At 54.2% G+C, this 27,843-nt stretch overlaps 2 protein-coding genes across 3 annotated transcripts; both read right to left on the reverse strand.

Annotated features, from left to right (window-relative positions):
• Positions 1–264: 264 nt before the first annotated feature.
• On the reverse strand, positions 265–5,655 carry CDX2 (caudal type homeobox 2). The gene is given in 6 exon segments (XM_030308331.1): positions 265–516; positions 1,558–1,703; positions 5,119–5,481; positions 5,484–5,518; positions 5,520–5,547; positions 5,550–5,655. Coding segments are annotated over 6 exon segments (930 nt in total).
• Positions 5,656–14,773: 9,118 nt separating this feature from the next.
• URAD (ureidoimidazoline (2-oxo-4-hydroxy-4-carboxy-5-) decarboxylase) lies at positions 14,774–21,871 on the reverse strand. Of its 2 annotated transcripts, none has more exons than XM_030308344.1 (2): positions 21,628–21,871; positions 14,774–15,162 (listed from the first exon to the last, which is right to left on the reverse strand). In XM_030308344.1, the coding sequence occupies exons 1-2, from the start codon at positions 21,800–21,802 to the stop codon at positions 14,963–14,965; spliced, it is 375 nt and encodes a 124-aa protein (XP_030164204.1). In that variant the 5' UTR covers positions 21,803–21,871; the 3' UTR covers positions 14,774–14,962. The 2 variants fall into 2 exon arrangements, 1 of the variants encoding a protein (XP_030164204.1); XR_003967234.1 differs by lacking the exon at positions 14,774–15,162 and adding an exon at positions 15,344–15,818.
• Between the last annotated feature and the right edge of the window lie 5,972 nt (positions 21,872–27,843).

Here is a 27,843-nt window from a genome sequence, read left to right on the forward strand (position 1 = left end):
TGAAGCCTCAGTGATCATATCCCATCTTCTTGCTGGCAGAAAGTCAGACCAGAAAAAGTCAAAACCTGGGAGAATGTCTTCCTTGAGGCCTCCAACCCAACCCCCCCCTTGTCCTTACTCCTGGCCCCCATTCTTCCTCTGAGAGCTAGGTCAGTTGGTGTACATTTGTGGAGGGGAGGGGAGGGGTCTCTCCTGAGGATTCTAGCAGAGTCTATGCTCCTCGTGGCTCGGCCCTCGTGCTCGGCCGCTGCAGGCGCCCGTAGGTCATTGGGTGACAGTGGGGTTTAACACCCCCGCTGGCCCCAGAACCCCAGGGACAGAGCCGGGCACCGAGCCTTGCAGGGAAGACACAGGACTCAGGGGCTCCGGGACGCTTCTCAGAGGGCCTGGCGGCGGCTGGGGGGGCTGTGGTGCCGGCGGTGGGGGCTGCGGCTGCTGCTGCTGCTGCTGCTGCTGCAACTTCTTCTTGTTGATTTTCCTTTCCTTCGCTCTGCGGTTCTGAAACCAAATTTTAACCTGGACGTGGAAAATGGAGGGGAAAACGGGGGTGAAGAAGACAATGCAAGGGGAAAACGAATGGCCTTCAGCACCAGCATCTACCCCTCCAGTTAAAGAAGTGCCCTCTCTAAAGGACCCCCAAACCTTCTCCCAGACGTTCATTCGAGAGCCCCGTGACAGCCCCAGCCCCGGAGCCCTTCCCAGTACGGCCTCGGGAGAGAAGAGCCCCTTCCCCCCCCCCCCCCCCCCCGCCTCGTTCACCAGGTTTCGTTCTAAAGCAACCTTTATCTACAACTTTACTGGAAAAGTTCAGAGTCTCAGAGCCAAGGGAAAGAAACTTTGCAAAGCCCTTTCTACAACAAGCAGGAGGAGGCCAGCATGGATGTGCTTCAAAATGACAACCTTTGGCCTCTCAAAGCTAAACTGAAATGGAATAGGCCTCACCTTCAAACTGAGAATGAGATTTACTGTGGGGCTTCCCGGCTGTGGATGTGGCCTGTTTTGTTTATTTATTTATTTTTCTAGACCATATACAGTGTTCATGAGTCAAGCCTCGTTCTAGTTTTTACGGGTAGGGATTGGGGTCTTGTATTCATTTTTTTCCCCAGGCGCTGGGCTGGGCACAAAGCTAATAGGTCTTTAATGTAAGTCTTTTTCACCCAAATAGAAATCTGGATTAAAGTACTGCTCCGTTCTTTGGGGTATTTTTTTTTCTTTTTTGCACCTCCCGGATGCCGGAAAACGGGGAAATTTTTCAACAGCTGAAAAAGACAACTAGCGGTGGAGGAAACTTTTTCTAAACTCATTCAGGAGGAAATGCTCTCCATCGTCCTGATTTATTTATTCATTTGTTTATTTAAGTAAGCTCTACGCCCAACACGGGGCTTGAACTCACAACCCGGACATCAAAAGTCGCGTGCTCTACAGACCGAGCCAGCCAGGCGCCCCTCTAACCTGTGCTTTAATCTGCCCACAGAACTAGGTGGCTTCCGGGGGCCCAGCTTCCAACTCTGCCCCGGGGAACCCTACCAGCCCTGGAGGGAACAAGGCGGTTCGCACCTGCCTCTCGGAGAGCCCCAGCGTGGCGGCCAGCTCGGCTTTCCTCCGGATGGTGATGTAACGACTGTAGTGAAACTCCTTCTCCAGCTCCAGCCTCTGGTGGTCCGTATACACCACTCGGTATTTGTCTTTCGTCCTGGTTTTCACTGTGGAGGAAGGAGAAGTTAGGCCGGGGAACCGCAAGGCGGCCCATCAGTCATGGGTAATGACAAACCTCCCTAACCCAAGGGCCATTTCTCTTCCTTCTTCGCCCCGGGGGGCCAGGGTTTGGCTGATTCCTGCCGGGTCTGACAAGACCCCCCAGAGGGTCCTGAGGGGAGGGTGCGAGGCTATCTGAGACAACTAAACTCACCTTGGGGTTAAGTGGTTTTTAAAAACGAAGAAAAACTCCAACCTCCTACACGCAAGATAGCAGAACCCAGCCCCCCGTTTGGTAAACCAAACAGAGCACTGGAACAGGCTGGGCCCAGAGGGAAAGGGGGCAGGACAGAGTCTCCAGAGTCCTGGGAATGTTCGCATTTTCTGGCCTATTGAAGACGGAAGCCCGCCCTAAAAGCAGCTGGGGCCGTGGGGATGCGTTGGTGTCGCTGCGTGGGGTGGTGGTGTTACTTTCTGTCTGTTGCTTTCTACTTTTATTAACAGTAGAAAGGGGGGTGGGGGTGGGTGCAGGATGTGACAGACCAGAATCATCTCCTAGGCACACGAGGCCCATCTGGTGGAATTCCGAGCTGGGGTCTGGCAGGCAGAAGACCCCTCCCGCTGGCGACATTCTATACCTGGCTGAACACGGTTTCGCATTTGGCACTTTTTCTTTTTTGAGCCCCCCCCACCCCCATTTATTTCTGCTACAAACTCTGCCAGAGCTATCCTGACCAGTGATCTGTGCTCATTGGATTGAGTCAACATATTAAACCTCAGATTGATTGTTTTACTGAAGGGCCTTGACAAATAGTGCCGTCGCGGTTGGAGCAGGCCCGAGAACCTGGCGTCTCCCCCGGGTCTGTCCTGGGTCATCCCTTGGCAGGGGCTCCTCGTTGGCCCCAGGTCCTGGTCATCCTGCGGCCGAACAGGTTCAGTCGCCCGGTGCCCAATCCTACAGGAAGATCTAAAGGGTCTGGGAGTTTCTTGGAGGTGTTTAATGCCCCGCAGGCCGACTTTGTTCAGGTAAAACCCTTTGCAAACCACAACAAAAGCGCCCTGGGAAGATACAGGGCCGGATCAGAGGGAGCTCCCCCGAGCCGCTGAAAGGGGAACACAGTCCCAAACAATGCAGGACAAGGAGATCTTATCAAAGAAAAGCCCTTTCAATGCCTTAATAACAACCGCATTCTGTTTGAATTACCACTACTGAGCAAATGGCGGCCCCCGCTTTCATCCCCCTCCCCGCCAGGCGCATTAACATAAACACGGCCCGGCAGGCGCATTTGAATGGGCGCAGCGGCCCCGACCCTGCGTCTGCGAAGCCGGTGAAGGGAACTAACACGTCCTGGGAGCCTTGCAAGGGGCGGGCGCGTTCACACGCGCTACCGCCTCTAACCCACTCGAGGCTACCGGCGGGAGTCGCCCGTTTTACAGATGAGGAAACTGAGACTCGGGCTGGCTCACGCACACAGTGCAAGGCGCGGCTGCCACTGCACCCAGGTTGGAGCCACAAAGGGGCACCCCCGGGGCTGGGCAGCGGGGCGCAAGAAAGTTCTCCGAGCCGAACATCCCGGGGGCAACACTCGCCTGGGGGAGCGGCTCCTGCGCCAGGGCCGCCTTTCCGTCTGCCGGACGGGCCGGGGACGCGGTGACCAGCACCCCTGCGCGCTCTGCGGCCCGCGTCCCCAAGGGCCTTGGAGGCGCCCCGCACCCCCTGGGAACCAAGGAGGGGGCTGGAGGAGGGGAGAGATGAGAGGGACTTGTGAGAATTCATTATTGACTGCGAAAGTCACCACCCTCTTTCCGGGCCCTAAAAGAGACAATGGCAGGGCTGGGAAGGTGTATATCAAAGCGGGCCGGGCCGAGGACCAACCCCCCTAGCCCGTTGACAGATGACGCTCCGCAGAGGAGCCGGGCTCTGGCCCGCGGGCCGCGGCCTCCCGACATTAACATCACAAGGGCGCCCGGCGCCGACTGCGGCCTTGCCACCTCGGCGCGGGACTTCACAGCGGCCTCTCATCTGCTGACCCCGCGGCCTGGGCTCCTGTGGCTTCCCTCCCTCTCCGTCTCCCCCCTCCCCGGCCCTGGCCCAGGGGCCACTGTCCCGGGACACACCAGAGGTCTCCCGTAGGACCCCCGGTCGCTGCCAGGTGCGCCCCAGGCAGGCTCCGTAGAAGACAGCCTTCTCTGAGACAGCGCTCGGTTCGGGCGACGGCGTCTCCCTTTGGGGAAGGCACCAAGGCGAGGTTCCGAGGCTGGCCCCGTGGCCTTCTCCCTGGGCGGCCGCATTTCCCACCCGGCATGTGCCCGGTGACTCAAGTACTGATGCCCGGAGACAGCCCCCAACGGCTGCTCTGATTTATACGGCTGTAATTGGCTATAAACCTCTGCAAAGTGGCCATAACCTGCGTGCAGGCCGGGCTGGCCAAAACAAGGGAAGAGAAGAAAAGCGGAAGTGCAAGGCTAGGAAAACTTCATGGAGCGAAACGGGATGCCAACAGGACTCTCCCACCACACCTATTCCAACTTCCTTCCCACTTTGACACATATCCCGATAGCAGAAGGGGCAGACCGGGACCTGATGGGCCCTCGCGGTCCGGCAAACCTAGGATGTCTGCAGGGACATCTCCTGAGCAAGCTTCTTGAACATGGGCGCGCGTGCGCGCGCACACACACACACACACACACAGCCCCGAGACCCAAATGCAAGGATTCTTCCCCTTCTCCCTCCGCAGACACAAGAGGACACCCACGACTTCTTGCCCCTGGCCCTCCAGCTTCGGACTGCTCGAACTCCTTTGCAAATCAAAGGAGTTCAATGACGGGGCGCGCTCCCTTCCGCCTAATTCCTGGGGCCTGCCTTTCCTGCAACAGCAGCTTTGCCGGCTCTCCCTATTCGCCCTAGCTCTTGAGATTCCTTGACCCCGGTCCCACGAGCGGCCTCGCCGCCCTCCTGGCTCCCCAGGGCACCCCTCTTCTTGAGCGGCTCAGCGGCGTGGAGAGCAAGGCTCTGAAGCCCGGCTCGGTGGAGTTCGAGGCTCCCTTTCCCCGGCGGCTCCAAGCTGCGCACCGAGTGCCAGAGGCACCAAGTGCGGGGGACGCGCGTTCCCACTCCTACGCAGCCGTGCTACGCCCACATTCCTGGGGTGTCCTGGGAGTGTTGGGACGTTGGAGGGAGGAAGGCTCTCCTCTGCCCTAAACTAAACACGGGTTGGGAGACCCTCTTATTCCCTCCCGGCCCCCACCCCCAGCCCGCCAGCCCAGGAGCGGTAGAGAAGCCCGGCAGTCGGGGGGCCCCCTGACTTTGTCTCCCTCTCCGGCCCTCCTGGCGCCCAGCTCCCAGACAGCTCGGGACGCCCGGGTCGGCGCGGGACGCGCGGCCGGCCCAGCCCCCTCCCGCGGGGCGCCGCCGCCGCCTACCTTGGCTTCCGAGGGACTGCTGCGCGGGCTTCCGCATCCACTCGCACAGGTTCCGCCGCTGGCCGCCCGGGGACAGCTGCTCGGCGGCGGCGGTGGCGGCTGGCCCGGGAGGGCCGGGATTGAGTGTCTGCAGCAACCCCGAGGCGCAGGAAGGCGCAGCGGCCGGGTGGTGCGGGTGGTGGTGCGGGTGATGGTGCGGGTGGTAGTCGGCCGGGCCGCTGTAGCCCATGGCGGCGGCCGGGGAGCCCCCGTTGAGGCCGTGCGCCACCGCGTTGGCGGCGGCCGCGGCGCCCCCCGGCGCGTAGCCGTTCCAGTCCTCTCGGAGCGGGGCCCCGTACGCCGCGGGCCAGGACGGCCCGGGGACTGCGCAGTGTCCAAGTTCGCGGCCGCGGCGGCCGCCCGCCACATGGTAGCCGCCGTAGTCCGGTACTGCGGGGGGCTGACGAAGTTCTGCGGGGCCAGGTTGAGGCCGCCAGAGTGGCGCACGGAGCTGGGGTACATGCTCACGTCCTTGTCCAGGAGGTAGCTCACGTACATGGTGGCGAGGGCCCGACGGCAAACCTCACCATGCTGCCTGGGGGCCGACGCTGGAGGCTGCCGGGGGGCGCGAAGGGGAAGGGGCGAGGGGGAGCCGAGAGCGACGGCTGGCTGCGCCCCGGCCCGCGGTGCTCGGCTGGCTCCTCGCGGCGCTTCTGCCTCCGAGGCGGTCCCTCCCTCTGGCCTGCTCCTCCCTCCTCCCTTTCTTCCTTCTTTCCTCCCACCTCCTCCCCACTGGGCTGCAGAGGCGGGGAAGACCCGCCACAGGCTGGAGTGCGGAGCCCCAGGCCGGCGGCCTTACGTGATTAACGAGTGTTTACAAGACTCTATTAGTAATGACACAGACACCAATGGCTGGAGACGTCGAGGCGCAGCGCGCACCCCGCGCACAACCCCCCGAAACACGATTTGCATTTTAAAAGATAAGGGGAGAGGGGAGCTCAAGAGAGGGCTGCGACCCGATCACCGCGAAATATTCAAACCTTTATTGTTAAGAGCTTCCTCCTTCCAACCTGGTGCACTTTAACCTCCAATCACAGGTTCAAAGAATGAAATCAAGAGACTTGCAAAAGTGGGGGGGGGGGGGAAGAGCTATCTTGGTGGGAATCTTGGGAATCTGGGCTTGGAAACTAAGTAGTGTTTCTGCATTTGCGGGGGGGGGGGGTGCATCTAGAGGCTCCTTCTACACCAAAGAGGAAAGAAAAGGGAAGCCATTGCTTTGATGACTACGTTTCTGACCAACCCGGGAGGTGAGGAGCCGAGCCCTTAGAGATGGGGCCGGTTCCTGCCCTCTCTGCGCTCCTGGCCAGAACGGTTGCGCGCCCCAAAACAACTGTGGCTGCCAATCGGCTATTTTCCTCCCCAAGGAAACCTCTTGCCTCTCGCACAAGATAAATTATGCCGCTAGCTTCAGGCTGCGTCTCCGAGTTCATCCCACGTTTGGGATTTAAGTTAAATTAAAGCGATTCATATTTTAAAAAAGCATTTGCATCCAAAGACACAAAACAGTCAGACCAAGGAGCCTGTGGCGGAAGTCAGACGGTGGAGGGCAGTTATGGGGGGGGGGCGGGTAAAAGGGTCGCTAGAGTGCTGGCAAAGGTCTGGTTTCTTGAACAGGGTGCTGGTGACACGGTAGGTTGTCTGCGAAAATTCAGCGAGCCTACCCATACGTGTTTATTTTACTGAAGCGGTTAAAAATCCAGGTAAAGAGAGTCAAAATTGCTGCTATATATATATACCTAGGTATTTGTATATTGTACATAATGCCTTTGTCTTAAACCACTTTCTGCTCTCCAAGGTAGAACATTGTCCAAAGAAAATCATTTTTCGTCTCTAGGAGATGGGCAGGGAACCCGGGCCGTTACTAATGATTGTCCTAGTGAAGAAAAGTTGAGAAAGGATCAACTTTGAAGCACTGTGTCGGGGGCCCCAGGGGCTCAGTGGCAGCTGCGGGGACCAGTGCTGTGAGGCCTGGCTTGGGACTGCCGGGACAGGAGCGCAAGGCGACCAGATCCGTCTGGCGCACGCGCCCGGCCCGGCTCCGTGTAGCCACTGCAGGGAGCAGCCCCGCGGTGGCCTTCCAAGCTTTCTCTCCGAGCCCAGACAGTGCCACCAGACTAGGATTTGAGGATCGCAGAGGCCCGGTCCGGGGACTGGGCAAGCTGCCTGGGCGGCTTCGGGCGCTCCGGGACCAGCGGGACACTAGCCGCCCATCTCCATAGCTGCACTTGTCGGTTCTCATTGTCAAGCGCTCTTTGGCGGTTGTCACTTCTTCGCCTTCTCATCTCTGGAGCTTTTTTCCAGTGCCCTTTACCTGCCTCGATCCTCACATCTCCCTAAGTGGGGAACTGAGCTGGTGTTGTCACCACCTCCGTTTTACAGACGACACCCACCAAAGCTGCAGAGCGGAGGGAGGCCGGGCCCAAGTTGGATGCGAACAAGCCCAGGGCTGAGGGATCCCGGCTTGCTGGTTCTTCTCCTCTGCGTTTCCTAAGGAGGATGGTTGCAATCAGCAGTCTGCGGGGCGGGGGGTAGGTCAGATAGCTGAGCCCCCAAGAGGTGGAAGACCGGGGGTGGGGGGGCCGGCAAGTCCTCCAAGTGGACCTACCGAGCCTGGTCCGGACAGCTGAGTTCATGGGACCGCTCAAGAAATAAAACAGGGAAAAAAGATCGCAAGCCCCATTGCAGAACCCAAATCACTGAGTTGGGGGAGGGGGAGCGAAAGGGAGAGTCTGCGGTCCTGACGGGGTGGGAATGTGGGAGGTTAAGTGGTGGGCACTTCAGACTTTTGATCTAGCAAACATCTTCCTCCTCTTCCTGGAGACACAATTCCTCTTTCTGTCCCCCACAACCCCCTCCCAAGCCTCGAGCTCTGGAAGCCGAGGCCCAGGCTCAAGCCTGCGTCTTCGGAATGTGGGCATTCTTTGGAACAATCGCTTTATTGGGGACAGCCATTCCCTCCGCCCTGCAGTGGCCGCTTCCTGCGTTTTTATGGCCCGGCCGCCGGCCGCTGGCTAATTGTCCCGGTTTTCCAGCTGTGTCTCTGTGCTCTGCCCCGGAGAAAGGGCTCTGGCCTGCCCGCCCAAATGCTTTGGGAGCAGCCAGGGTCGCTCTGGCCCCAGGGGTCACGCCAGGCCCCAGAGCTGGCTGGACCCCAGGCAACCTGAGGCTCTCTTGGGGTGTGAGAGCTGGAGAAAGGAAATCGTGGTGAAAAAACCAATTGGTTTTCTTAATGGAAAATGGGCCTGCAGGGCAGTAGCATGACCCTGCCCAAGGTCCTGGGGTCTGGGCTGTTTGATGAGGAAAAGGAGCCAATACTGATGTCCTTGGATAAGCTTCTCAGGTGGAAGTGTCCCTTCACATCCGCCTGCACTCTCAACCAAGAGGCCCATCTGGGTCCCCAAAGGGCAGGGCGCACAAGAGCAGTCAGAAAGGGGTGGATGGTGGCTGATGAGAAGGAAGCTTGGGTGTCTTTTCATCTTGATGGCTTAGCCTTTCTGGTGGGTCTTCACCAGGTGCCTGTCCTCTGGAGGCCTCCTCTGGATGGGACTCTACCAGCCTTTGGGTGCAGATGTGTGGCCCTGGGAGGATGGGGGTGCCACCCGCAGGAGACCCTGGGGGAGAGCCTTCTCAGTCCTGGACCCAAGGTGCTTGGTGGCTTTCTTAGGACCTTTGGCCTGAGCTGAGACCCTCCTGGGATAGTTGGCCCCAACTTCTCTGGATCAAGGCTTTTTTCCAGCCAGTCCCTCTGGTCTCCAACTGGCTGCCCTACCAGAGAAGCCTTCAGCAAATGGCTCTGGATGAGCCAAACTTGTGGAAAGCCTGGGGCTGGGGTTGGGGTGGGGCTGAAGCTGTGACCCCGTGGAGCCTGAGCCAAAGCAGGCTTTTAAGGGCAGGAGAGGGTGGGAAGAAAGAGACTCAGGTAAATAAAGCATCAGGAAGACCACAGGGCAGCCACAACGGTTATCAAAGGGACGTGGTCTCTTTGTTGCTAACGTTGTAAAGGCCATTCAACATTCCTTGGAGAGGGTCAGGGGCTTCCAGAATTCCGGCTGGTGGCAAGGGCAGGGGCAGGGGGTGTGTGTTGGGGGGTGTAGGGAGGCACAGGAAGGGGCGGGCTGCTCCTCTGGGCAGATGAGACACTCCTTGAATCCACAGATCATTGACAGGACTCTCTCCCTGCTCAAAGGTCCCCAGTGTTTGCTCTAGCTCGGGGCGGCGGTGGGGGGGGTCCTTTCCCCATATTTGTGGCTCTTGAAAAGTGGGGAGCCTGTGGCCCTTGTAAGCCAGATAGGGCAGACCATCTCTCTCCACCTTAGCATGCACGTCTGCTTTCTGAATCCCGTTGAGATCAAGGAAATTATTCAAACAGTGCAACTGCTCCTATCCTTCCTCTCTTCTGCACAGGAAACCCTCACCCTGCATTGATCTGGCTTGTCGGGGTAATTAAGGAAGAGCGAAAAAGAAGACAGTGTTGCAGGATAAAATTGTTCGGCTTGGCGATCTATACTGCTGTGGAGAAATGAGACCATCTCTACCTCATTTGGCATTGAGGGAGCTCTCAGCCACCACCCGCAATCAGACACGCAATCAGCAACTCCCTCGCACAAAGGAAGGGCTCAATAACGAGTGGTTTGACCGCAACAACCCCACCCTGCCCGGCCGCGGCCCACTCAGCTAACATCTCTGGGAAGGAAATCGATGGCAGTGTCCTTTCGGCCCCATCAGGCCACAATGGGTCCCAACGTGTTCATTCTGAACAGCAGGGAGGGGCCGCAGCTGTCCACAGCTGCCCAGGCTTCATTCCCAAGAGCAGATGTGTCCCTGCCCCCACTGGTGTCAAGAATGTCCCCCCCCCCAAGCAAACCGAGTGTCTGGTCTTCTGTACCTGAGGAAAAGCTCCCGAATTCGTGGGAGGTCACTAGTGGACTAGAGTTTTACCGCTCAGGGCACAGGGTGCAGGGGAGTGAGGAAATGCACTGCCTTATTCCTCCCATGGAGTAACCCCCAAGGTTTCTTATCCAAGGCAAGGAATATACATTTTTTTTTTTTTGCCATGCTCTTCTATCCAAAAATATACTGTTAAAGGCAGGAGATTTAGGGAGATGAGCCCAGAGAGAGGTGCCGAAGTCTGGTTTTGCTCATTGGGTAAATGTCACGCAAATAAATGGCAGTTGCCCATTTTCGTTCTTTCTTCTGAAATTAGAGTCTGTGGTCACTGTGTGGGGATTGGATGAACCACTCTAGCGCCTTGTGGTGGGCAAGCATGGAGAATGATTTAAAGTCCCTCGAGGGAGAGGGCCTCGGGGGTCTCACCCCAGAGGAAGACCCGCGATGCTGAGGGAAAAATCAAGCTCTCAGGCCAGCAACAGCTAAACGTTATCACTTGGTTTTGACATGGAAGGCCTTTGGTTACCATTTGTCCGCTCACCAACGTCTGTGCCTAGAGGGACTTTTGCTTATCATATGAAAATATGTTCCGAGGAAACCTTGCACAGTAGGCTTTATGAGGCCGAGGGAAGGAGCTCAGATAAGGTTCAGTTCTCCTTGAGTCACTGGGCCCTTTGGGAAGCTACTCTCTCTGGAGGGGAGACAAAGGACTTACTGTCCATGTAGCACGTCCAGTTTATAAAGGAGAAACCTGAAGCTCAGAGAGGTTGAGCGACTTTCCCAAGGTCACACAGCTAGCTGTTCCAGTCACTAAAACTAAATGAGCTACTATAGGTACATTTTGGGCAGCGCGTAGGACTCTGTACAGATGTTAATTATTACTAAGGCTTCTGGTGCCACCCTGGAAACCCAAAACCAACTCGCATGATTCCCGGAATCCAAACTCCCCACACCCTACGCCAAATAGGGCCAGAACAATCAGGTTCTGCTGTTCTACCTTTCTGACTACCTTCCACATCCTACTTATATCTCTCTTTCACAGGCACCTGCTAACTGCCGTTTATTAGTTTATCGAATGACAAATTTTCCATAAATTCCTTCCCAGATTTTTCACCAATTGCCACCTGCTCTTGTCCTCCGGTAAATACTTTCTGAAAAGAGCTCTTTATTTTTGAATGGGAACTGATATCCTAAGCCTGATCCCTGAAATGTAAAATGAGTAAAGAAATGTATGCAAATAAATTGTGCTGTCTGCCCCCCCCCCTTCTTCCCATGACAGTTGTCCGCGGACATCTTTTGGACACACAGACCAAAAAGCCTACTTCTTTGGGTAAATACAAGGAAGGCCCCATTCCGTTTCCGGGTGACATACGTGAATACCAGGCTCGGATTGGGCTCGTGAATTCCTAGCAGGAAAGCTCTCAGGTCTTTTTGCCAAGAGTGATGGCCGGGTGGGCTGGCTTGGACGTTTTAAGGGAGAGATGAGAATTGGCGAAGCAGTTCCCCAACCTGGGAAGGTAGCATGGAGGGGTTGGGAGGGTTAGGAAGAGTGAAATCAGCTCTTTGCCTTCCAGCCGTTTTTAGTATTGCCATTGTGGTGTGTGTGTGTGTGTGTGTGTGTGTGCACGCGTGCGCTAACAAATTAGTAAGTAAAGTATGAAATTAACCACCCTAGACTCTGCACCAGCCACTTCTGGGCTCCCGGACGCTCGCGGGGCGTGTTGGGCCACCCCGCTGTCCCGGCTGGTGCGAACGCCCAGGACCCAGACCGTGGCCCCCGGCCTCAGAAGTCCGGGTTTGTCTCCCGCATCCTGCGCACCGGAGCGCGGAAATGAGAAACATCTCCGCCAGGCCAAAGCCAGCGAAGTCCAGGGCGCGATGCTGTGTGAGCCAACAGGTGGCCACAGAAACCTCTGCTGCCAGACCATGGCAGCCACGGCTGACCCGCCCGGGCAAGGGTGGCCCCTGCCTCTTTGCTCCTACCGGAGAAAAAAGCAAGAGCTACCTGTGGCTTTGGCCAGGGCCCTTCCCACCGGGGCGTGCGCGTCCCGTCCCGCGTCCCGCGTCCCGCGTCCTGCCCTCAAGACTGCAAGCGCTCAGCAGAGTTGGTAAGAGGCATCCTCGGCCAGCCCTTCTTCCCCGTCCCCCTCCCCCTCCCAGCTCCTTTGTACCCCCTCCTGCAGAAATAAACAATTTCTGGAAAGCTTTGAAATGTAACTGTGTGATTGAGGACACCCAGGTCGTGCCCCAGAGGATCTCACATACACTCGGTCTAAAAATACGGCTGCAAGGCCTCCCCCGCGGGAAGCCTGACTATCTTAGCTTGAGCACATTTACACCGACAGTCCAGATTCTGCAGCTGGGGCCCCTCTATTTAAGAGACTGACTCATCCTAGGGTTGGACAGGGGGGCTTGAATACACTGGATTAGTCAGAGTCTCAGGCCCGGCCTGTGGCGCTTGTATCCTGGGGCAGAAAGCCCTCTGTCAGGCCAAAGATTTCTTGTGTGTGTCAGTAAAGCCCCCAAGTTACCTTGGCTAAAGTGAGGCAGGCGTCTGGCCCCAGGCCCGAGGGGCCCACTGTTGCCGTAGGGTCCTAGAGCGCCGGAACTGAGTCATCAAGCTGCCTTTGTTGTGTGCACCTGATGCTCCCGCTTCCAGAAAGGCGTCTGGCCCAGGCCCAGGCAAAGGAGGCCTTGGTCTACAGCGATGCTGGTAGCCGCAGCTCACTTCCCTGGCACCCCAACCTAGCCCGGCCACCAGCTTCTGGCCTCCGTTCGCCCTCACCACTAGCGGAAAACACCTGCAAGGTGGCAAAGGGATTGAAGTACCTGGGGCGGCCAGGGTGGCTTCTGTCTGTGGGACTGCAGCCTGACCACGCTTGCTTTTTATGAAAAGGTTTTATGAAAAGGTTTTCTTGCTGCTGCTGCTGCTGCCGCCGCTTACCTGGACGGGGGTGGGGGGGTCACTAAGGGAGGTTCCAGTCTTCAAAGGGCCAAACTCTGCCTTCCTTTCTCACCCTATCCGCATGGAAGAGGAGGTGTACGGCTTGTTTCTCTCCTCTGCTAACGGAAACTTAGGTTCGCTGGGGTCGGGTAGACCTTCCAGTGTGTGGGGCTGAGAGAGAGGGAATACGATGAGCCCGTCCTGCACGAGTGGAATTTTGGCCCTCAGTGTAGACAGCTGTCCGGTCTGCGGGGGCGGGGGGGGGGGGCTCTGGAGTCTCAGGGTTCAGAAGCTCCCCGGAACCGCTTAGTCTGGCCAGAAAGATTTCCCTGGGCACCGATTTTTCTCCATCACCTGCTTTGTCAGCCCTCTGGGGGGGGGAGGGTTTCTCACGTTCACCTCGGGCTAGAATGTGCAGCACTGCTCAGTCAGTGCTATTAAATTGTTATTTAATTTATTATTAACTTTATAATGACCGACGGGTCTCCCGTAGCAGCCTGAGGGCCTGACCAGTCAGCTCTCAAGGGCCGACCTCTGGGAGAGTCGGGGAGGCCGCCTGCCCCTGACTCTTGGGCCCATCCAGCCTGGAGACGCCCCCACTCCCAACCCTCTCTCAAGGGCGACCGTGCCAGCTACTCCGCCTGCCCCCACGGGGCGCCTTCCCAACGTCGGCCCATCACGGGGCTCCCTCCTGCCCACCTTCCCCCACACGCGGCCTCCCCGGCACCAAGGCCCCGCACCAGTGTTTTGCCTTCCTGGCTCCAGCTTCCAGTAGGCGCCCCAGAGTGAGAAAACGCCTTCCGCTCGCCTGTAAATGTCGGGTGCGGCAAATGAGGTGGGAGAAGAAGGAAACAAACAGACACACCGCTGCGGAATAAAAGATTCCTTTTTCCGCCCGCTTTTGCCTTGCGGCTCGGGCTTAGCAGGAGAGGATGGGGAGCCAACAAGAGCTGGACCATCGCTTTGGAATCCACAAAGGCCGGCGGCGTCAAAAGGGCTGCAAAGGGAGTGTAGACTCGAAGCAGTGAGCTGGCTAAATCGGGGCGAAGCGCGACCCCTACAGATATTTTGGCAAAGCGCGCGCGGGTGGGCGGCTGGGTGGGCGGACAAAGGGGCTCATTACTCGCCGGATGGCTCCGCCGCTCCCCTCCCTCCGTGCGCGTGTGGACGCCGCTCCCGGCCCGCGCCCGCCGCCCGCCGCCCGCCGCGGCCGGTCCCGCGCGCGCCCGGGGTCCGGCTACGGTCCGGCGAGGCCGTCGTCGGGCCGAGGAGTTCGCGAGGCGCATCGCCGATCTTCTTCACCTATCCCAGTGCTTTTGCCAGCTCCTCGTCTTTCGTTCCTGCAGCCGTGCTCGCCAGCCCTCCCCCTGCCCCGCCGCCCGGTCGCTGAGACGCGCGGCGAGCACGAAGGGAAGCCGAAGCGCGCGCGGTACTGAGCGTTGAGCTCCGCCAGCCGGAGCCGCTCGGCCGCGTCCGGCTCATCAGGCCCGCGCCCCCCTGCCCCGCCGCGACTCCGCTGAGCGTGCCCTGCTGCAGCTCGCGGCCCGCCAGGTCCGGGTTGTCGCAGGCATGCCCTCTTGGCCTGCGGGAACACCGACACGCACGCGCTCCCGCGTCGGCGCGGCGCACTGGCGCACCCCCCTCCCCCTCCCCGCCCGAAGGGGGGCTTGGGGCAGGGCGGGGAGGGGGGAGACGCGGGGTCTTCTGGAGGTGACGAAGGGCAACGAGGGGTGTCCCGGATTGCGGGGGCGCCCACGCCGCAGCCCCTCGAACACGTCCCGAACCTTGCGCCCCTCGGTGCCAGCTCCTCGGCCTGGGCCCGGACCCAGGGCGGGGCGGGAAGTGACAGGCTTGTCCTTTGAGACCTTGGGGCAAGAAGAGCGGAGGGAGAGGCCTCCGAGGCATCGGAATTTACGACTTGCTCGGGAGGGAGCAGGGACGCGATAAGGAGCCCCGAGGCGTCTTCGTATCTTTTCAAAGTCCTTTGCTCTCGAGGGGCTTTGATGTCGGAGAGGGCCGGACGCGGGGGCCTGAAGACTTCCTGCAAGAGCCACCGAATGGGTTTCGTTCCGTTCCGAAGGAGAAGGGCGGGGAGGGCCCAACGGGGATAACATCCATGGGGCTCGGCAATAAACGTCCAGGATTTTGTGATCCTAAGTGTGAGGTTGGGGCGTCTGGAATGAAGCATCCAGAGAAACTAGAGATGATTAAGTGCAAAGAAACTCATTTCCAGCCGGATTTCCACAGCCTTTTGGATGAAAGTGGCTCTCCTCCTTTTAGGAAAATAACGCCCCCTTCCCACCCCAACCCTCCCCTCTACCTCCCCCTCCACCCGCCGCTCCCCCCCCACCAGCCCACCCGCCGTCTGAGGCTCATTCCCTTTCTCCAAATATAGATCCTAAAGACAGCGCAGAGAACAATTTGGAGTTTTCTTGCAAGATAGCTTCTCATAATCTCCGAGGCTTAAAACTGGAACCCCCTGGTGTAATAATGCCTGAGCTTTTAAATCCTAATCCGGGGGGTTTCCGTGAGCCCTGACCAACCATTTTTGCTTAGCTCTCTCAAGCCAGAATTCAAATGCTCAAGGCTGGGCAAGATTTCCGATATGGTAAGCAGCCAGCCATAATCGGTACGAGGAGGGTAATGACACACCTAACTTGCGAGTCGTTATGAGGATTGGAGACAATTAATCCATCCCCCCCCCCCCCAACGCAGCGCCTAATGCTAGCAAACATCCAAGAAACAACCGTTGTTATTAGTCGTAGTAAACGTTGTAACTGGACTGTGGGGCTGAAGCATCTGACTCTGGCGCTGAGATGAGTCGGGAGCTCTGTTGGAGAGGGAGATCATTTAAAACTCGCTTTAAATCCGGCACAAAAGCTCCCCTTACTCAAACCTTACGGTTTCTGCCCAATTAAAGGATGGTTGGGATTGCACCATCCAACTCACAGACCAGGGTCCAGGTCGGGAGAACCGGACCATCTGCTTTTAAGAGAGGATTCCGTGGAGGCTCAGAACGGATTAGGGGACCTGCCCAAGGTCACTTGGCTAGTAGCTCACAATACCAGGCGACTTGGGGGCATTGGCCGTCCCTACAAGGTTAAAGGGCCGTTTTAAACGAAAGTCGTGTCACCTGTAATTCACCTCTACGACACCACTATTTTAGGCCCCTTCTCATGGGTCCTGTCCCGGGGCACTGCAAATGCTAGGTGCTTCTTTTCCCGGTCCGGGTGGGGCGAAAATGAAGGTGTTAAATTCCCTACCTGCACTGATCCCCGCCCCAGGCCCTGGAGGCTGTGCCCAGCGACCATCCACCACTCGGAATCCGAATTCCCTCCGCACCCACCCAGCCCTGGCCCCCAGCAAACGGCAGGCTGGGGAGGGGAAATAGAGTCCTGAGCGTCTCTACAGGTCCTGACCCAGAGAGCTCTCCCTGGCGCCCCCTCCTTGCATATTCAGGTTTTCAAAGCAGCCTTTAGGCGAGGGGGACCGTGACCCAGCCTTCTGACCGACCCCCGTCTTGACTTCCTTTCCCCCCTATTTCTTATTCTCTGGAGGCCCAGCTCAAGCTTGGGGGAAAGTAGTTACTAGCGGGGAGCGTCGGCTTGGGGCTAGCGTCGGTCCCCATACAGCCCCGAGCGGACTCCCCTAGGGGACCGCGGAGCAGAGACTGGAGGCCGCGCGGCGGGGCCGGTCCCGCGCGCGCCACACCTGCCCCTTTCCTCCTCTCTCTTGCACCTCGCTTCTCACCCCCCTGGGTTGTCTCCCCTCTTGAAAACACCGTCTGGGGTTAATGTTTGCCTAGGACTGAACCTGTGTTTTACACTGTTTGTGGGGAAGGTAGGGGGAAGAGAAGGGAGGCCCAGAGAAGGGCAGGGCAAAGAGAAGAAGAAAACACACGCGCGCGCGCACACACACGCACGCACACCTGCGACACATATACACAACTGCAGATTAGAGAGAAAAAAAAAGGTGCAAGGGGGCCAGTAGAGGGTGGTAGCTCAGAAAAAAAACAAAAACAAAAACAAAAACAGAACGTGATCCGGTCCAGCCCAGACCCCACCTTTCTGCCCCCCACCACTGACCCCTGGAGTGCTATCCGGGATGACGCTGACCCAGCCGCACCGGGCTGCGCACTCGCCAGGTCAGTCGATTGTCCTGTGGTTGGCCGGACCGTTTCAATGCTGCCTGTTTTCTTCAGTCTTTCCTGAAATCCTACGGCCTGTGCCATTGGCATGGCACACGCAGGGATGTAGGGGTACACGTGTCTTATTTGCTGTGACCACAAGTCATCAATCTTTGCATCTAGGAGGGTTCCTGGCACAAAGCGGACACTCTTTGTTTCAATAGGAGAGCAGAGCAGGCAATTGGCTTGGAACCCATTAGAGGCCACCAGGGTCCCTACATCGGTACCAACTAGTGTGTTCTCCCTGCCGGTACAATGGATCATCTATTCCTTCTGGTGTGTGTGTGTGTGTGTGTGTGTGTTGATGTTTATTTTTGAGAGAGAGAGAAGGCACATGCACAAGGGAGGGGCAGAGAGAAAGGAAGACAGAGGATCAGAACCACACTCTGTGCTGACAGCAGAGAGCCCGATGTGGGGCTGGAACTCAAGAAGATAATGACCTGAGTCAGAGTTGGAGGCTTCAGGTAGGTCGCTTAACCAACTGAGCCACCCAGGTGCCCCCCCATCTGTTGTGTTCTTGAAGCTGGTCCTCTTTTCATATCAAGACTATGATTTCAAACATCCATTTCTTCCCCCCTCACTCCCGGCACTGCCTTATCCTCAGCAACCACGAACGCGCCTTAGAGTCACTCGTGCCACCAACAAAATTAAACTCTCCCTTGATTCCCTATTGCCCTCTAGCTTCTCCCTATATCTCTGCTCCTCCTTACAGCAAACACCTCAAAGGGGTTCTCACCTCCTATTCCAGGTTCACTCTATCAAGCTTTCAGTCCCACCCGCCATCCGCCAACCAATCTGCGCTCATCAAGGTCACAGATGATGGCCATCTTGCCCAACCCAGCGGCCTGTGCTCCTGTCTTCTTCCTCAGCCTCTTGAGAGAATGTCACATGGTTGTTCCTCTGTCCTTCTTAAAAGATTATCATCACTTGCCTACTTTTGTCATTGGTTCTTGTCCTGCCAGATCACTAACACTGAAGTACCCCAGGACTCAGTACTTCTCTTCCCTCTGTATTTGCACAAATGCCCAGGTGTTCTCACTGGGTCTCATGGCTTTAAATGCCATCAGTTTGTGTGTGTGTGTGTGTGTGTGTGTGTGTGTGTTTAATGACACCTGGATCCAAAAAGTCTCAGGTTCCTTTTCTAAGACGGCCTTCTCCTGGAGCTTAGGCTGCTTTCTTCTCATCTTTGGTTTTTGGGACTCCAATGTCACTTCCTAAGAAAGACCTATTTTACTACATATTTTCTTCTAATACTTTTTTCGAATGTGAAATTATCTCATTTACTTATGTTAATCCAGTCTCTCTCTACTAGAATGTAAACTCGTTGAAGGTAGGCACTTGTCTTGTCCACAATGCCTGGGACAATTCCTGGGGCACAGTGGGCGCTTGACCAACACATCACTTTTGGGAAGGAGTGACATATATATCTTTTGATCGAACACATTTGAACAGCCTCTTCTAAATACCTGATAGCCTGCATTTCAGGGAATTATTAGTATCTTTTTATTCATTCAACAACTATGTTTTGAATAATAAATTATGGTATTATTGCAATTCTGAAATGTCACAAGGAGATGCACTTTTTATCTTTGATTTTTAACACAAATTAGTACTGAATTGGGGTGTGTGTGTGTGTGTGTGTGTGTGTGTGTGCTTCAACTGTCTTCCCTTTATTTTCTCCACCCCCCTTGGCTGGAAATCAGGAACTGATTGGCTTGAAAGGGTGCTTGGCCAATTAGTGCTGGGACTGAATATTAATCCTGGACTGCCACCTACTGACCAATAATCATCATAGTGCAACCGGAGTGGATTGTCAACCTTGGTTTACTCTACAAACAAGATTTTGTTTTCTGCTAATTGTAGAGGATTTTCTTAGATCGTGTATAAAACAAATGCTTGACCGGGTAGATCACCCTATCCCGAACTTTCTTTTAAGGCCTCTTTTCGTTATGGGATTAAAAGACTCTATTACATTCCCAACTCTGCAGATTAAAGCTAGACTATGCAGTAAATCCCGTTTTATTTGCTTATTGAAATAACCCAACATAGGATCTGGGACATCAAGCATTAATATGAATTGAATAAATTAGTGAATGAATAAAAGAACTCCCTAGAAACTCTTTTTAGACTGTTCTGATTCTCTAAAAAATGCTTCAAAAGCTGCTGGGTCGACCATCAAGGTTTGAATCCCGGTTCTGCCACTTTCTAGCTGTGTGTTCTTGATCAAGTTATTTATCCTTTCTGTTCCTCTGTTTTCTCATCTGTAAGATGGATATGATAACGATAATGCTTGTTTTATAAGATTATCATAAGGATTAAATGAGTTAACAAATGGAAAGTGTTTACAAAAGTGCCTGAAATACACCAAAAGTAAGGGTTAAATGCATTTCCGCTATTATTATTTTCAGCGCTCACGTTGCCTCTCCAACATCATGGAGGTGATTAGATACAAAGTAACCACCCTTATAGCTTTGAAGCCCTGCTCCCAGCTGCCTAAGAGAATGTGGACACTGGCATAGGACTGAGAAGCAGGATCCACATAAGGAGGTCCCTCCAAAGAACAGTGTCTGATGCAGAAGGGAGAAAACACCCCAGTGACCCCAGCTCCCTCTGTCATTTTGTCCCCTGGACCTGTCACTAAAGTCGCTCCAGGTGAAATGTGTGGGGAAAGGGTACCAGGATCCATCACCTTTCAAAATCATCTTATGATCTCATCTTCTGAATCGTTTCATGCATTCGATATTAAGTCCCTATTCACTGAGCGATGTAGGATTCTGACACCGACCAGAATACGGAGCTCCCACTGAGTTAGGAGAGGGGTCAAATACAAGCCTCAGGAGGGAGGGGGTGAATGCCAATCCCCATATCCCACTTTGCTCAGGACTGTGATTGGATTTGACCTTAACCAACCTTAACGAGAACCTCTGCTCAAACTGATTGGAGTGACTGCTGATGAGAGAGAAGACAGAAATAGGGAAATTTTAATTTTATTATCTAAGTTCTTGGCACGGTAAGCCCTAACTAAATGTTGAATAACTGGATAAACCAGTGAATACTGGGTTTGAATTATCCACGCAATCCTTTCCCTCCCCAGCCCTACCACCCCTTAGGTATTGAGACAGATCATGGAATTTTTCTGCTTTCTTTTTTTTTTTTACCATGCTAGAAAAAATGCCATTCATAAGGCATTCACACCCTTTAAAAATTATTTCCCCTCTGGCCTAGAAGCCTTCCATTTGACCTGCCTTTTCCTGTCAGACATTTAGAACACGGGCTCTGGTAGCTTCTTACTCTTTCCAGCTTGTTCTGCAGGCTGTGTGCTGACAAGGGGAGCCTCTCGGCTCATCAAGCTGGGACTGACCATCCTGTGAGTCATCGGTCACAAGGCTTTGGTGTCCTTCAGCCCCACGAATGCCCGAGCCCAGTGGCAGAGCTGAGCGAGGCCCCGAGAAAGGGGTGACTGTCAACATTTCTGTCAGTTTGATTTTATAACACGATCCTCTCCTCTTGCTAGATGTGCCCCAAATCAATTAAAATGAGTTCCTTATTTGGGGGACGTTCGGAAACCACCCCGGATGTCAGACTCTGGACGGATGGGCAAGACTGTCCGTTGGCCTCATTATGGAGGAGAAGACCGTGGCGGTCCTCCTCTCCCCCACCCCCACCCCCACCCACCAGGCCTCTGTGGGAGCCCCTCTGTGAAGGCAGCCCTTGCCCCTCGCCTCCCTTCAGGCTTTTCTGAAGATACCCGAACAGCCCCGGAAGCAGCCCTGACTCTAACCCTCGGCCTCTGAATCCCTGTGAGGCCCTGTGTCACTCTGAGTCACTTGCGGTAAGCCTAAACCTCCACCCTCCTCACCCCACACCCGCAAGGGTCTCCTTGTCTCTCTCTAGCCAGAGGAAATCAACAATTTCTCTCCCTTTCGCCGGAGGAATTCCTTCAGATTTTTGTCTTTTCCTCTTCACTCCCTTAGGGAGTTGCTGATCTGAGTGAGTCTCCTTTCCTTGGTGGTCCAGTCCAAACTGGCCCTTTCTGGTAAAAATGTCAGCCATTCGCTCTTTCCCCTGGGCTCCTGAGATATTCTGATACCGTGCTGTCTCCTCTCTTGCATACAGCACATTCCCAGAGCCAACACACTTGGCTAAGAGAGGGTGGGCCCTCAGCCTGACCTTTGGCCTCTGTGGGGCTGCGAGGCCCGAGGAGACCTCGTGGCTTTAATATTTAACAACCCCTTTACCCGAGCCCACGTACCTCGCCAATTCTACCTCCGGCCCGACACCTCGCAAGCGTCTGACCCTCATTGACCGAGTCTAAGGAGATCGAGCCTTACGATAAAAATACCAATCAATACGTCAGTGATAAGCAACTAGGCTAAAATATCTCAAACCATTCGGGTAAATACGCTTGAAGGCCCTTCGCACAGACTCTCGGCGTCTAATGCCGAAGCCTTACCTGACTGTGGAAGGGCGTCAATAAAGGCAAAAAAGTGCTTCTCTAAATCTTCCGAGTTGGAGAACGGGCGCTGGGACCACACAGCAGCCGCAATCAGAGGGCATCTCTCAACGACATTCCCGAACACATCCACAAATTCTCCAAAGTCCATGGAGTTGACCTTCTCCATGTCCATTGCTTGCGTTCAGCTGGACGAAGCAGAACGTCAGCTCCCCTCTCGGCGACTGAGCGACGCTCGGCCCGCTCACCCGCTTATATTTGCCGAACACACAAGCTTTTTTCCTGGTTGTGCGTGTGTGTGTGTGTGTGTGTGTGTGTTTTATGCAACACCCGCTTGGCATGTTTTGAATGCTTCTGGGAGCAGTGGGTCCAGAGTACTCGGGTGATGGACAAACACAGGCTTCAGGCTCCAGTCCAGGGAGCGGAGGGCTCTACAGGAGGAATGTTTCCAGCCACTCTGCTCCCACAAAGCCAGGAGGGACCCGATGTCACTGTGGGCCTTCAAGCCAGAGAGACTCTCGGTGTCATGAACATTTTAACGCCAACGTCATCCCGGGAAGCTCCCTCTGGTAACTCAGAGACTGGTCGCAAGTCAACCCGCTTGGAATTTGATTTCCCCTCTGTTGCCGCTGCGGGGTCAGGTAGTGCGTTTTACGCGCTTTCCCTGTATTTCGGATACCTAAGACATCAGGTGCTTTATAAATGCTCTTGAAACGGGATGTGGTCTCAAAGCAAGAACTCTGCCCCATTCTCAACTGTCCCTCAAACACCATTATGTGCTGTCTTCTTCCTGAAAAATATGCTTATCTGAAATCACTTTGCTTCTTATATTTACTTATTTGCATATCACCTCTCAGCTCTGACCAATGCCATGAGCCTGGAGACCGCGTGTCTTGCGTGCCTCTGTGTCCCGGGTGCCTAGAACCGTGCCCACGGTAGGCGCATAATAAACACCATGGGGTGAATTCGTTGACCCAATGACCACATGGATCGAATTTCTCACCCGGATATCCTTCATGGATACTCAAAATGAAAACTACCGTGGAAGATAAAGTCAAAGAAAAGGAGGGGAGGGGCTCCTGGGTGGCTCAGTCGGTTAGGCGTCCAACTTCGGCTCAGGTCACGATCTTACGGTTCCTGAGTTCGAGCCCCGCCTTGCGCTCTGTGCTGCCGGCTCGGAGCCTGGAGCCCGCTTGGGATTCTGTGTCTCCCTCTCCCTCTGCCCCTCCCCTGCTCCCTCTCTGTCTCTCTCTCTCTCTCTCTTTCAAAAATAAAATAAAACATTAAAAAAAAAAAGAGTTGGATGCTCAAGCAACTGAGCCACCCAGGCGCCTCAAAAATTTGCTTTTCAAGGAAGTAAATCCAGCACCCGAAGTACCACCATTGCTGGCTTGTCTTCAAATGTGAAAGAGGAGCTACGAGATTAACACTTACGTATAACATACTTGTGTGTATGTGAAAGCACATTGAATCCTGTGGCGTATGAGTTTCAGGCAGTAGAACGCAGCGTGGAGAACACGGACCCAGGAGGGTTTTGATCCTGGTTCCGCCATTACAATCAGACGTTTGTCAAGTTACCGAACCTTCTGTTTTTCAGCTTGTCTGTAAAATGGGGACAATGACGTGTTCACCTGGTGGCAGCACTACGTAGCTGTTGGCTACTATTTTCTGTGTCGAATCTCTCCACTGGACCAACCACAGAGTTTTCTCCTCTTTCCTTCCCGCTGTTAGCGTCTTTTGCTTGTCCATGCAGGCTTTGCGGTGCGCCCAGTCAACAGGCCAATAGCCATTTCTTCTCCCTCCGCCACCCCCCCCCCCCACCAGCCTCAGTTCATTGCAGTGTGACCTGTGAAGCACCTGCAATGTTCAAATCAGAGTGTGGGGAAAGGGAGGAGGAGTCTGTCCAGGCTCCTTTGCCTCATTACCACCCTCATCCCCAGACGCTGGGAAAAGCAGGTAGAGCAGAAGCAGAGAAAGAAGGGCATTCTGGTTCCGTCGCTCCTTGTCGCCCCCCCCCCTTTTATATGACCCCTTATCATTTCCTGCTCTTACCTCTGCACATCAAGGGTCTCCCCGCCCCCAAAGGAGCCCCTGTCTGGGGCTTGGAGCCTGGGGGTTCTCGGCTGCTCAAAGAACCACATCTGAATTTGCAAATGGAAACCCTTCCGCTCACAGCACAGCGATGCCGAGAGGCATGGTGGGAAAGACCTATTGATATTACCACCATTCTGGCACGGGGCTGGAAACCGAACCTTTTATTTTGCTGTATCTATCGTATAATAATGGAACTCCTAATAACCTACCGACGTAGGAACCTTCAAGACGCAAAAAGTTCAGGGATTAAACAGTCACGGACACGGAAACAATGTTGATGACAACAACAAAATACAAATTACCAGCGTGGAACCGGCAGCTCGTGCCACTGGGCTTAACTCAGCACCTTGGGCTCCACTTCTGCTGACTCTCAACCAATCAAACCAACCAGAAACATGGAAGGCGGTGAGCAAGTAAGGCAACTTTCATCCGGGGAAAAAGCTGAGTTATTGAGTAGTTCAATATAAATAAGAGAATTGTGTGGTATACGAATTATGTATCAGTAAAGTTTTTTTTTTTTTTTTTTTTTTTGAGAGAGAGCACAAGTGAGGGAGAGGGGCAGAGAGAGAGAGAGAGAGAGTGCTAAACAGGCTTCACACTCAGCATGGAGCCCAATACAGAGCTGGAACCCCCAACCTTGGGATCATGACTTGAGCCAAAATCGAGAGTCGACGCTCAACCAACTGAGTCATCCAGAACCTCCTCAATAAAGCTTTTTTTAAAAAGTTATAGAGGTGTGCCTGGGTGGCTCAGTCAGTTAAGCGTCCAGCTCTTGGTTTCGGCTCAGGGCATGATCTCAGGATATGTGAGCCCAAGCCCTTGGGTCGGCCTCTGGGCTGATGACACAGAGCCTGCTCAGGATTTTCTCTCTCCCTCTCTCTCTGCCCTTCTGCTGAAGCGCGCTCTCTCTCTCTCTCAAAATAAATAAATAACCTTTAAAAATTAAATAGATAAAAAATAAAGAGTTAAATTATATAAAGATGTAGCCTCATAAGTTAACAGCACCAGATGGCATTCTTGCCTTCCGGTTGCTGAGTGTATCATATTTGACTTTAGTATAGTTTTTCTCTTAAGAGACTTTTACCAGAACACGGAAAAAGTTCTTAAACGGGCATACAGTTTTGTTTCATTTTTGTAGCTGAAACGTTCACACGTCAGCTCCCTCCCACCAGCAGCCCTTAACTTTTCGTGAGTGGAGCTGACGCGAAGTGATTTGTCAAGAAGATACCAGAAAGACAGATTGCTTTTCTTTCACGGACGTTTTTAATTTGAGGCACATTGGGAGTCAGAACTCATCTCATCTTGCTGTTCCCAGACGGCGTTCATAAGCTGAGGAACAGGCCCTGGCAGGAGCCCAGACCCCCGGTGTGGCTGTGAGATGGGTGAGTACTTAGTACCTGCTTTGTGTCTAAGGAAGTGACTTAACCTGCTTTCTTCTTTTTTTAAAAAACTTTTAAATGTTTATTTGCATTTGGGGGGCGGGGAGGGGCAGAGATCGAGGGAGACAGAGGATCTGATCGGGCTCTGCGCTGACAGCCGAGACCCTGACGCGGGGCTGGAACCCACGAACCGTGAGATCGTGACCTGAGCTGAAGTCAGATGCTTGACCGACTGAGCCCCTCCACCGGGCGCCCCAGCGACTTAACCTTCTTCAAGCGCCTTGGTGTCACCAGCTGTTCAGCTGCCACGCAGCAACTCCAACCCCACGTTTTACTAAATGGGACGATACAGGTGACGCCTTTAGCACAGCTGCGGGACGGAGTGTGTTATCGACAAATGGTAATATAAAGAGTTCATCGCAGCGAACCTTGAGGACGTTATAGGCTAGGTGCGATAAACCAGTTACAAAACGACCCATCCTGGGTGATTCCACTCATATGAGGTGCCTAGAGGAGTCAAGATCACAGAAGCAGAATGTAGGAAGGTGGTCCCCGGGGGCTGGAGGTAGAGGGGGTAGGGAGTTAATGTTTAATGGGGACGGTTTCCGTTTGCGGAGATGAAAACGTTCCATCTGGAGACGGTGGTGGTGGTGATTTGCACAACAGCGTCAATGTGCTGAATGCCATTGAACTCCACACTGAGGGATGGTTGCAGGGGGTAGGTTGTACATGCACATGCATGTATGTTATATGTGTTTTGCTACCAAAGGAAAAAAAAAAATTCATCCATGCCTTTCCTGCCTCGGTAAGATAATTTGGAATGTAATACACATTGGACTCCTACGAGCTGAAAAGATAAAGTGTTTTTAGGTGATAACCGCTCCCCCCACCACCATTTTCTTTTTTTCTGTTGCTGATGGTAATGGCATAGACAGAAACAAACGTGAAAGCTGATATGTCATTTATTTTTGACAAAATGATCGGGGAATGGCCGAGGAGTCCGGATAAGCGTGTTCCTGAGAAAGTCCTTCGAGAAGACCTGAGCAGAGAGAAGGAAGATCAGGAAGAAACACAAGTGGTGGGTGAAGGAGGGACACAAGGCGGCTAATCCTTCAATAGGAGGTCATCCAGGACATCTTCCCTGGCTGTATTTTTCACTCCGAAAGATCTCTGGGAAACAGACTCTTTGTTTTCAGTAGGAGGCCAGTCCAGGCTCAGGCAGCACTCAGCACAGAAGACGCTCCGAGAAGAGTCAGTTCAGAAGTCAACCCCCTGGGCAGATAAACGTGCTGCGTAGAAGTGGCTCCGAGAAGAGTCAGTTCAGAAGTCAACCCCCTGGGCAGATAAACGTGCTGCGTAGAAGTGAATGTTAAAAACCAGGTCCATGGGGCGCCTGGGTGGCGCAGTCGGTTAAGCGTCTGACTTCAGCCAGGTCACGATCTCGCGGTCCGTGAGTTCGAGCCCCGCGTCGGGCTCTGGGCTGATGGCTCAGAGCCTGGAGCCTGTTTCCGATTCTGTGTCTCCCTCTCTCTCTGCCCCTCGCCCGTTCATGCTCTGTCTCTCTCTGTCCCAAAAATAAATAAACGTTGAAAAAAAAATTTTTAAAAACCAGGTCCTACAGGGGCACCCGGGCGGCTCAGTCGGTTAAGCGCGGAACTCTTGATTTCCGCTCAAATCATGAGACTGAGACCGAGTCCCACATCTGGCTCCGTGCTGTGCGTGGAGGCTGCTTGGGATTTCTCTCCCTCCCTCGTGTGCAAACGCTCTCTCTCTCAAAAAAAAAAAAAAAAAAATTAATTATAAATGAAAGGTCTGGGGCATCTGGGTGGCTCAGTCGGTTGAGCATTAGGTTCGGGTCATGGTGTCACGGTTCGTAAGTTCAAGCCCCGCATCGGGCGTGCTGCTGTCAGCACAGAGCTCGCTTCAGATCCTTTGTCCCACCCCCCTCTCTCTGCACCTCCCCCCACCCCCATCTCAAAACTAAATAAACGTTAAAAGATATTGGTGTTCGAAAAAAACGTCCCATAAAGAAGCTGACATAGACTGCTCTGTTAATGTCCGGAATGTGATAAATAATGCACATAAAGCACACAATCGTTAGCAGAGTCAACTCTGAAATAACTGAATATTGAATAAATGACCTTAAGTGATCTGCGTAGAGGGTTGTTCTTCCCTCTCACCAACAGATCGGCCTTTTCTTTATCCTATTGGTTACAATGTGCCTTTCCAAAGGCAGGGTAGGGTGTAGGGGTGAAGTCAAGCCCTGTGATTGAGATTAAGGGAAAAAACAGTAGTCCTGGGGCGCCACCTACTGGTCGGATGGAAAGGGCTGTGCACGCAGGAGCAGAACCGGTCTCTAAGATCCGTGCTTTTGAGTTGTGTTCTTAGCCGTGTTAACAATGTGTAGTTTGGGGCGCCTGACCGGCCCAGTCGGTAGAGCATGCAACTCTGGATCTCAGGGTTGTGAATTTGAGCCCCACGTTGGGTGTAGAGATTACTTACAAATAAAATCTCTTTAAAAAACGTGTAGTTATGTCAGATACAAACGACCGAACTCAAACCAGATCTGTGAATTTGATAGAGTCTGATTTTGTTTCCTCCAACAAGGATTTTAAATACCTTCCTTCCTCAGAGAATGTTGCCTTTTATTTTTTATTTTTAATTTTTTTTTCAACGTTTTTATTTATTTTTGGGACAGAGAGAGACAGAGCATGAACGGGGAGGGGCAGAGAGAGAGGGAGAC

This window comes from Lynx canadensis, chromosome A1 (assembly GCF_007474595.2).
Source record: "Lynx canadensis isolate LIC74 chromosome A1, mLynCan4.pri.v2, whole genome shotgun sequence".
Taxonomy (NCBI): Eukaryota; Metazoa; Chordata; class Mammalia; order Carnivora; family Felidae; genus Lynx; species Lynx canadensis.